The sequence below is a fragment of the Pogona vitticeps genome, chromosome 3 (assembly GCF_051106095.1).
Source record: "Pogona vitticeps strain Pit_001003342236 chromosome 3, PviZW2.1, whole genome shotgun sequence".
Lineage (NCBI taxonomy): Eukaryota > Metazoa > Chordata > Lepidosauria > Squamata > Agamidae > Pogona > Pogona vitticeps.
Window position 1 is genome coordinate 197,056,807 of NC_135785.1, and position 11,494 is coordinate 197,068,300.

The 11,494-nt window shown below is 40.0% G+C and overlaps 1 protein-coding gene across 3 annotated transcripts in view; it reads right to left on the bottom strand.

Annotated features, from left to right (window-relative positions):
• Positions 1-3,324: 3,324 nt before the first annotated feature.
• NDP (norrin cystine knot growth factor NDP) overlaps positions 3,325-11,494 on the bottom strand; it is a 45,757-nt gene continuing 37,587 nt past the window's right edge. For 2 of the 3 annotated variants that reach the window (XM_020783949.3, XM_020783950.3), the window contains 2 exons: positions 10,703-11,058; positions 3,325-4,232 (listed from right to left, as the gene is read on the bottom strand). In XM_020783949.3, coding sequence (XP_020639608.1) covers positions 4,005-4,232; positions 10,703-10,879 — 405 coding nt within the window. In that variant the 5' untranslated portion in view covers positions 10,880-11,058 and the 3' untranslated portion in view covers positions 3,325-4,004. Of the gene's footprint in view, positions 4,233-10,702; positions 11,059-11,186; positions 11,298-11,494 lie in introns of those variants that run through there. The other variant, XM_072994203.2, reaches the window with a different exon arrangement.

An 11,494-nucleotide genomic window follows, 5' to 3' on the forward strand; every position in this document is an offset into this window, starting at 1 on the left:
TGGTGGAATGAATGAATGGCATTTCCTTTTTAAATTAATCTTTACTTCCTGTTGCAAAGCTGCCATGTCGCACAGACTGGCTTTAAGAGAAGCAGGAAGAACCAGAGGAAAAACATAGAAGGAGAAGGATTACATGATGACCCCGTGAAGTTGCAAGAAGTGAGCACGCAAAGCATAGCAATCCCGCTCTGCAAACCCAGTGGAGTGAGAGTACCCCCAAGATACTTGTAATTGTTTGCTAGGTTTCTTAATGTTCCAGCTTCAGTTAGAACATTTATCTTTATGACCTTAGTTACTTGGCAGGGAACAGACACAGATGTCAGAATAACATGATTATTTAGCAGCAAAAAGGGATGGAATCCATGAGCGAATACTAATAATACACGCATATCTTTTGGGTGTCCTATTGGGGTGATAATAGTTCTGGTATTACAGTGACAAAAAGAATATGGAAATGCACACAGTCCAAGTTCTTTTTGCCTTGCTATAAATATTTTTTATAAGTTAGTTTTGGAGAGGTTTTTTAAATCTTAAAAAAACTAAGAAAAAAATCTTTAAAAAATCTTGACCGAGAGGAGGAAAGGTAGAGAATGACACGACCACATGTTTTCCTATTCTCTGCTCTTATGCAGTTTTTTGCTTCCTCAGTTAGGAAGATGATCAATATTTCAAAATGTCACTGAGTGGGTGGGAAAGGAGTAAAGATGATGGAGTGCAGCAGTTGGCAGCATAGATAAATACTACTGCTGCTGCTGTGCCTGAGTAACAGTTTTCCCAAGCAGTATTATTCAGTGGTTTTAAGAATGCCTACTTTAAACTCTAGCCTACTAGTGTTTCAGAAATTCAATTCAATTTCAGTATAATATTTAAATGTGCCAAATGTGGGAACTACTGTATACATAAATGAATTGTTTTGGTTGGGGAGAGGGAGCCAAGAGTAAGATTCTAGGGTGGAAACTGAGGGCATCTGGATTCGATTCCGTGATCAAGCCGAGGCTGTAGGATTTAGCAGATTTGAGGTTGGTGATCATTCATCTTAGAGCAGCACCACAATCCTAGCTCAGAGGAAGAGTTTGTTAGTGCTGTGCTCTCTTTTGAGTCCTGCTGTGATGGAAATGGGAACCTGGATCAGAGCTTAGACTGGTTACTTCATGGACTACAACACCCAGCATTGCCTAACTAGCATGGCCTTTATTCATGACTTTACCCCAGATTGTAGCAATCTGAGCACTGTTCCTGACCTGTTTTCTGTTGGATACGTAGGCTGGGAACCATTCCTACTGTACTGAATAAGGCCAATCAGAGCCAGCTGGCTCATCTCCCTGGTTTGAATATAAACAGCTCAGATTTACAGGACTTTCTCCCCCCCCGCCCCCACCCTCATATAACAGTGGTTCTCAGCTGATGGTTTGGTTGTTTAAAAGCAGCTTCATGACATGACTTGCAGGAGGAAGCAGTTACTAAATGAAGAAAAACTAATGGCTTTCTTATCTGAAAATGGGGCCACCAATGCTTCCTTGAGATAAAGGTTTTGTATGGAGTCAAAGAAGAGAAAAAACACTCTGGGGGGGGGTGAGCAACCAATAATTCTCCCTTCAGCCCACACCATTGGATTAACTAGCTAAGGCTGCCTGGGATTTGGCCACCAACATTTATGGAGCCACAGGTTGGCCACTCTTGCTGTGGATATTACATTTTCTTACTTGTATGTGAGCTGACACCTGTAATTAAAAAAGAGGTGTTTTTTTTTTCCTGGGGTTCAAAATCAAATGGTTTTTCCCATTATGTCTTTATTGAATGATTGAGTCAAGACTTACATAAATCCTGTTGAGTCAATGATTCTGCTCTAGTGGGGACTACCTCTTGGGGTTAGGCCAAACCATTTTCACAAGGCTGAAGGAAAGATCAGTCAGAATGAAGCCGTGTATATCTATCAAAGATGACCTCATCTTCTTCATGTTTCTGCCATGAATGATATCCTGTCTATGAATGTAGTTGCAGAAAGCAGCTTGCACCTGCTACTAATCTCCTTTTTTTTTTTTTTTTTTTTTTGTATATTGATGGAAAGCCAATAGCACAGAATTTTGGCGTTCCCTGAATGAGCATAGATATGGGCATGTAGGTCTTAAAGCTGCTTGGCTAGAAATTCATGGGGGCCATTTCATTTGTTGTTTTCATTAGCCAGGCAACGGTTCCCCAAGAGAGACAAGGAACTCTTTCAGTGTGTTTAATGGAATCTCTGTGATGTAATTGTCAAAATCCTGGTTGCTATATATGGCCATGATTTCAGACAGATTAGATGACATAGAACAGATGGGCTGCTTGCCTGCTCACTTCTGCCCCCCAAGTTTGCTTTTTTTCCCCTTCCTTCCTATTTAAAGTTGTGCAGTAAAACTCTTCTAACTAAATTAATATGACTGCAATTCTTAGATCTTTGCACAAATGATGGAGGGATCAGTTGGGAAACTGAAGAATTATTTGTTCATATGACAGATGCATGTTTCTCAGGGCTTCCAAAACATTCTAAAATGAGTCACTGACTCTCTTAATTGCCATAAAATGCTAATATCACCCAGCAAAAGCTAAGGATAGAAAGTCCTACAAATTCCAATGGGTTACCCAACTTTTAAGCTTGGAACTAGTTAGTCTAATAGCTTTTAAGAGTTCATCATACTTCTGTTGTATAGAGATACTGCCCCTTCATTCCCATCTTTGAAGCAAGCACTTAGATTCAGTGAAGAATATAAAGCTGCATGAAGGAAGAAAGACTCCAGTATCATTATTTCATATTTGGTGAGTGTGAGACGTTGATGACGAACACCCGTACAATAATGAACTGATTAGGTTTTGCAGTGTGTTTTGATTCTTCTGAGAAGCAAAGCTTGGAAAAGTTATTTCTGGGGACTACAATTCCCAACAGATTATGGGAGTTGCCATTCAAAAATGTAACTTTCCCAAGATGTGCTACTAAGGTTTGCTTTTATGGACGTTCTTGTTTTAGTAGAGTGCATCATCACCAAGCTCACTGATACAGGCATGTACATCACAGTGACTTGGTGATGTACACACAAACCATGATTTCTGTTTCACACATATAGGAATTAGTTGACGATGTACATATCAAGTGATAAACATTCCTCAGAGAAGCCTTTGTTTAAGCTTGTGACTAGATGTGATTGATGAGAAGGGCAACCCATGCCTGTCGTAACTTCTAATACTGACAAAGAATGCTTGAGGGGAAGCCCAACTGAAGAAAGATGTTTTTCCAATGTCTCAGTCCTTGCCTGTAAATATATCTTGACACCACAGAAGCAGTACCAGGAGTTCAATAAATTTTCTGTTATTTATTCTGTAACTGCACCTAAATCACAATAAATGGTCCAACACTTGGCTGCCAGACCAGATAAAATATAACTCTCACCATCAACACAGTCCTTTCTCAAGGCCAACATAAACTAAAGACTATATTCAAAAGATACAATGGGCTTCTGTATACAAGGATGCAGTCTTTTTCTTCTTCTAGAACAAAACATTTCCCACATAACGACATTCGCTGTACATGTTCTATTGAGGATATTTTTTTTTCCTTTGTGTTTTTTACATTACTGGCAAGACACTCATATGAAGAACCACAAGTCCTCACTGGCCCTTTTTCAGGAATAAAGTACCGCTGAGAAAATAAATGTATCCCCTTAGCATCATTCCAATTAAAAGACACGGAGCCAAAAAGAGAGAGAGTCTGGAATTCCGCTTCCCTACCACTCCCACTGCAAGAGTTTTCATCTTTAGCACAGCTATACATTCTGGTGCCTGTTTCATCATTTGGCACATTCCCAGCAAGCATCATCATAGTTCACTCTCCATAGATCTCAAGTGAAGCCCATGTTAGTTGGCCTTGGTTGGGTCTGAACATGCTGTTGAATGGCTATCCTGTTGTTGCTTCCGGGAGTCCTGCTGCAGAGCATGTGCCCCTCCTATTCTTTCTGTTGCAGCAGGTTTTCTCCCTAGGAGTTGCACTCCTCGCAGTGACAGGAGAGGATGTAACGATAGGTGGCCGTGAGCCTCATGCCACCCGAGCACCGCAACCTCATGGCCTTCAGCTTGGATGTCTGTGGCCGGCAGCAGTGGCACGTGGAACGGAAGGGCTGCTTCAGGACTGTACTGAAGGACACCATTGGCTCAGAGCGAGATGTCTGAGTGCAGCGTCCCTCACAGCGGGCCAGCAGCACCATCTGCAAACAAGGGAAATGAAAGTGTCAGGAAACTTAGTCCTAGGAGATCTGAGACACCAGTAGAAGAAGGCGGCATCGTTCATTCCTGCAGTCCCTCTCCCAAACTAGCTGAGCCCCATGGTTGTGGTTAATCACATGATCCAGGCTGTGCATACCCTGCATTATAAAATAAAATAAAATCCTCAGAATCAAGCTTACATTTTGCACCAGAGCAGCTGAACTCTTATGTATTACAGAAGAACATTTCTTTTCCAAGAGAAAGAATTTCCTTTTCTTTACCAGTAAGGAAGCATAAGTTTCAGATGACATTGGTGCCTCAGGATTTGACAAATGAAAATGTTGCAAAACCAAGGATGTGCTTGGCTAGCCTGCGAAAATTTTCATTTGGACCACTATGAGATAGAGAATTCACAATTAAAGAGAATGCACACCCCACCCCCTTACAATATTTTCCCTCTAGGCATGCAAATCTTTCAAAGTTAGTGCATGAAAAAACAGATAGGCAGATGAAGCTGTGCTTCTCTTCCTGGTGATCAGCTGCAAAATAATAATAATAATAATAATAATAATAATAATAATAATAATAATAATAATAATAATAATAATAATAATAATAATAATAATAATAATAATAATAATAATAATAATAATAATAATAATAATAATAATAATAATTTCTTCTGTGGGAAATCCTAGAATGTCTATTCCTATTAACTGCCCATAAAAGTATCAGCAAAGAGTTTTTCAGTAACTGTGCTTTCACAATTTTATGTAATTATCCTGACATAATAAGTATGATAATTTTAATACGCTGACACGTGATATTACCTGTCCTTGCTTTTGTAGTGTATCAGGATCATATAGCTTTGTTTGTTTCTTCTTTGATACAGAAGGCATCGTTTTTTGCAGGCTGTGTCCTCTACTTCATGCCAAACTTAACAGATGCACAAACAGCAGTCTTGTCGCAACAAGGAGTACTTTATCACTTGTGCCTCTTGTTGATACAAGTCTACTATCTGTAGGTTTGCCTCTGTCCTCTTGCAAAAGAAATAGAATTTTAAAAAAACTGACTGGCAATGATTTCCCACTCAACTGTATGCTCTAGGATACAGACATCATCTTCCTTACTTAATAATAAAACCCTGCTGCATCTTAAAGCAGAGGTGGGGAACTCTTCTTCTGACGAGGGCCCCATTTCCTTGGGTACCATTTGTCAGGGGTCACATATCAGTACTGGGCAGTTGCAGGACCAAAACTAGACAGGGACACCCACTTTGCTCTCTTTTTCTGCCACCCCTTTTTCATTTTCATTTTTTCTCTGGCACCACATTCTTATTTTCCCTCCTCTCTTGGTCTTCTTCTATCCCCATCCATGTTCAGGGAAAGGGTACACTGCTCTAGTCTGAGATGTGAACTGACAACTAACAGGGAACTTTTGGAATTGCGCTACAGGCCACATCAATTAAGGATTATTTGGTAACTATGGTGGAAGAAGGAAGTGGTCAAGCATTGAGGATATAATCACTTAAAGTAATGATTACTCAGGGAGTTGTAGTAAGAGAAATATGGCCTCTCCACTAGTTTTGTTGGCCTGTGAAGAAATGGGAAAGAACTATTGGGCAGCTAAGATATCCACAATTATATTGAAGCTGGGTTACTTTCCAGCCTACCTCCTCAGGAGGGGATATGTGGCTGTCCGAGAAGATATTGTTAAAAGATTATATGATATTGATATCCATGACATCTGTAGTTAGCTGCCTCTTCAGTGGGCTATACAAAGGCTTTTCCTTGCCTTTTGGAAAACTGCCCCCATAGTTGTCCCTTATGAGCTCACACAAGCTGAGACAACTGCTAACTAAATGCAGATTGAATTCATTACAATTTAAAGTGATCCAGGGACATTATATGGGTCAACATGGTACAGGCAGACACTGCCCAGCAAGATACTTTAAGATGAAAGACATGGTACATATTCTAAAAGAATGCTCTCTGTTTATAGATTTGAGGGATCAATATCTTAAACCCTTAACAACTAGGATCAAGAACAATTCCCTTTTGTGTATAGTTTTATTTCTGTTGCGTAGCTGGCACAGAGTACTATAATTCAGTAAATCTGTTCAGGATATTGAGAGATGAAAAAGGACCACTTAGTTTAGAACAGACGCCCTGTAGACCAGAATGTGCTGATAGCCATTATCCTCTCCTGTCCAAGAAAGCAGGAAATAACCTCATACAGAAAAGGAAGTAAGCCTGTGATTACCAGTCTGCATACAGATCTAGAAAATGTAAGGGAGAAAAGCACTCAAGAAACCTATCTACACAGTGTCACCCACCGCAACGGGTGCAGCTCACTTGCTATATTAATTCATGCTCTGGTTCAACAGCCCTACGGTCTTAAGGATTCAGATATTTATTATGGTACAATGCCTTGTTGACTAGAACCTGTTTCATTAGGTGCATGATGCAAGTGAACACTAGACCATGAAACTTTGTACCGTATGACTTTTTGTTAGTTTTACTGTAACAGACTAACAAAGACAGCATGTGATTCTTGGAATTGTAGTCCAAAAACAGTATGTGTCCAAACTTCTGGACTACCCACCTGGAAAATCCTGTATTTTTCTAATGATGCTGTCACTTAATTAATCATTAAATGCTATCACAATTTTAATTTGAGGGGGACTGATTCAACTAATTCACACTTCAACAGGCAAAAACATCCAGCTGGTGTCCATTCTGGGTTAAGCTAAAAAGTTTAAAATGATCAGGAACTGCTTGCAGCAGGTGTCAGGGATGCAGTCCACTATCCTCTCACACTTTCCCCCCTTCCATTGAACAAGATGCTGCAGAAAACGTAGCAGCTGCTATTAAACCATACTGAACTCTTCCAAGCACAACATTTCAAACAAAAACACTTTTTTTGGCATTTCCACATGTTTCTAAATGAAAATGAAAGGTTGGCCAAAAATCACTCAAGACCATATGTAAACCACATTTACTGCACTTGGATCACAAAAAAACTAGATCTGAAGCAGTTGTGAAGAGGGGATGTGTGTAGACAGGGTGGAGAACTCTCATATTCCTTGACAAATAAAGGATTTTATTACCAAATGGGAAGGAACTTTAGCACAGGCCTTATATCTAGCTAGCCACGTATCCATCTAGAGATGGCAAAAGTTACGTTCTTGTACCACAGCTCCCAGACTGCTCATTCAGCTAGTGTGGGCTGTAGCCATGCTGGATGGGATATTCTGGACACTGTAGTCCAAAATAGGCAACATTTCCCCATCACTCCCGTGCTCATGGGCAGCAGGTCTCTGAGGTTTCAGTTCTACACTGGATATCTCAGAGAATGAATGGATGGGAAACATGTGATTTACCCTTGACCTTCTTCTCATCTCCATTTAGGAAAGTGTCCATCCGTAAATCTTAGTCCAACTTTGAGTCCATAAATAAATAAATAAATAAATAAATAAATAAATAAATAAATAAATAAATAAATAAATAAATAAACTCATCAGTGGCTGTTATATTCCACCTGTCTTCTAATGACCTCAGAACAGAATACTTGTCTGCCTCCTCCTTACTTAATCTTCATGATAACCCTGTGAGGTAAGTCAGGTCAAGAAAGCATCACAAGGGGGGCAGGGAGCAACTTGATCTCCCCAGTCCTAATCCACTATACTAAGTCACCTGCTTCACTCTCACTACTACATGACACAGAGTCTGTGGATTATCAATGTTTCTAACAGTTATGAGGAAATCACTGGTCTGACCTTCCTTTCTTTGGAAGAGACTCAAAACAGATCTGTTAGTTAGTTAGGCATCCTTCAATCTCGAAAGACTATGGTAACATGCTCTGTATGGAGGACTTGGAACAGCGTCTAGTGTGGCTGAGAAGGCCAATTCAAGAGTGACAATCCCTTCCACACTGAAGACAAATCCAATCTGTCCCCTGTCCAGCTCCCTGGTTTTGCTGCTTTCATGACTGCCTCTTTGCCTCGACCTGCTGGACAAGGGTCTCTTCGAATTGGGAGAGGCCATGATGCACCACCTGCCTCCAGGCTGAATGCTCAGATGTCAGGGTTTCCCGTCTGTTGAGGTCCATTCCTAAGGCCTTCAGATGCCGCTTGCAGATATCCTTGTATCACAGTTGTGGTCTCCCTCTGGGGCGATTTCCCTGCACTAATTTTCCATACAGGAGATCTTTTAGAATCTGACCACCAGCCATTCTCACAACATGCCCAAGCCAACATAGATGTCACTGTTTCAGTAATGTATACATGCTAACAATTCCAGCTCGTTCTAGGATTACTCTATTTGGAACATTCAAAACAAAATAGATCTGTGTATAAGCATAATTCACTTCTGTGCCTCAGTTCCTCCTCAATGATTTGTCAATAGAAGAATTACTAACAGGAAGTGCTTTAATAAGGATTCCTCTGAATGGACACCTTCGGAGAGCAATGTGCTTCATCCCAACCTTTGGGGATCTCTCTCCTTCAAACTGTGCTATATTCAATACGCTCCTCTGTCTTGCTGAAGTGGTAGGGTGATGGGCATAATGCCATAGGATCCATTTCTACTAGTCCATTTGTATGCAGATACAAGTAGACTAGTAGAAAGTACTGAAGCATCCTGTCTGGACACCGAAATATACAATAATCTGAAACAGTGTGGCTGAATTCCCTGTTTTAGTCACACACACATATTCCTTGTTTGCTTACTTGTAATCTGAGAGGTGTCTGATTGCAGCTGGTAAAACTATTAGCATTTTAGAAGAGTGGATTCATTTTTAAATTTACAAATGTACCTCTTAGAGCATTTTTGCTGTCACATCACATTTTCGAATCCATGCAACCAGAAAGGCTAAGGGCCAACTCACACTTTCTATTTCATTTCAATCCAGCCTATTCTCCAAGAATGTGTTCAGGTATGAAGTGGTGGATCAAAGATCTGTCAGCAAGAAGGTCTATGATAGTCAGAGTTGGAAAAACAGCCACCCTGTTCAGGGCAAATGCAGCTGACTAAATTTGTCACTAGCGAATTCGTACATTTTTTCATACACCTGAGAGATTAAACCACTGTACTACATGAACCAACCAGTGCTAGCACCATCATGAGGGAATTCATGCAGATAGCAGATTCTAGAGCACACACCCTAGTTCCTCAATCAGAATCCATGTAACTAATTCCACACGTTGAATGGGAAAGGCATGGATTGTTCTTCCGGAACAACATCCCCTCATGCCTCATGGCAGATTGCTTTTGAAGCTGAGGAAGCAAAGCACTTTCTCATGTAACATGGGTCTGTCAGCTGGAGATGGAGGTTAAAATAAAAATCCACATGATAAACAAGTCCCCCTAGCCCTTGCTTTTGTGGAAGATGCCATTTAAATTTGGTTGCTTCCAGTGTCTAGGATTTGTACTGGAATTAGTTCTGACATTGTTTTGCTAGTGTAGCGTAGTATAGTGGATGGGGTGATGGACAAGGACTCAGGAGACCTAACTTCAAATCACCACTTGGCCATGAACTGGGAACTGGTAATGGTAACATGATTACTAAAATTTGTCGCATGCCTTCAAAATTTTGCTAGGCTAGCCAGAAGCCATATGAAACTCAGCAGTACATAACATATTTTGCCTGCCTCAGCCATCTTGGTGCAATTGTCCAGTGTCTTCTTTTAGAAACTTTTGACAGTCTGATTTTCAGCTGGAATAGATGTGATTTTCTGAAATCTTTGTTCGATTGATCAACTTTATTAAATTGAATGTATAACCTAAAGACAAAGGTTATAGAAATAAAAGGTTGGCTGTAGTGTGATCACGCCTCAGACTGTTTGTATCTGGAGCTCCATTTCCAGCACAGACAGAGAAAGAAAGACTGTGAAGTTGGTTTGTCTGTTCTTTTGTTTAAAATATTAGATTATATTAACATGGCTTTCTCATTACAGTATAATAAGCAATTATTTGACCACAAAATTTGAGATTTGGTGATGGTACTGCTGCTCATCCAATGACATACTATGAAAACACTACTGAGAGATTCAACCTAAGGCCAAAACAAAAACAACCTAATGTTGCACAGAAAATTATTCCAAAATGAAAGATTTCTGAGAGATTTTTCCACAAGACCAAGACTAAACAAAAGTGGGGAAAACCACACTGCCACCAACCTAAATATTGGCCCCATATATATATTAAACTGTCAAAATTATCTCTATATGTTGAAGAACAATCACAAAAACACCTCAGAGTGATTTACCACAAATCCACCTCTGAGCTTGATTTATTTACCACATGTCAAAATCTTTGACTTGAACCTAAGATTTGAAAGGCAATATGAAGCTTTCGGGGATAAGTTGTGCTTCAGTTTGGGTTCACAAAAGTACATTGTTCTCTCCTAGTTTGCATTTTATGGGGCTTGCACAGAAGTAGCCAATGTTCTGGTGGGGTTTAGTGGCACATACCTTTGAACTGCACTTGTACAATGGGTGGCTGATGGAATCAACATAGTGATGCCTCATGCAGCGGCCTGGGTCCGACTCCATCATGAAGGTACTGTCCGTTTTACTGTCAGTGTCTCCCATTATAGCCAAAAGGGATAGCACAGAAATCGAAGCGGCAAGTACATGATTTCCCATCATTGGAGAACTTCTTAAGAATAACAGTAGAGGGAGGTAGAGTATCAAAAGCACTCTAAAGACTGAGGCCTGGTCCCTTCTGAGGAAAATGAAGGATCTGTTTTAAGTTTCTGAGTTGTCATTGCTGATCTTGAGTCCTGCATTTGTCAAGGTTATGCTCCATCAAAACATCCCCTTCATGGCTGGAATAAAAATAAATACCAATAAAAATACATTACAATCCTCAATGATAATAAAGTTGCCTCTAGAGGAAAATAAATGCAAAATACAAGAACGCTGAAAAGGGTGCTGTTAGCCAAGAAACACTTACTGAGTAAGCACAGTCCTGCAATAGGTGCAGTGAAAGAAGAGGCTATAGCCTTGCAGAGTTTAAAGCCTCTTCTGTCAACATTTTAATAATAAGAATGTTAGCTTTTAAGGTTGGGAAGATTTTTTCTGTGTAATGAATGTTTCCCAAGGGCTCAATTCAGTGTGGATTATTGAGTAAAGATGTGCATTTGTATTCAGAAATATTAGGAATTCACTGAATTATGCCATATTCAGAATGTTCTGAATATATCCAAATACGAATCTGATAATTCCAAATATATGTAATAATATTTCCTAATATTTGGAGTC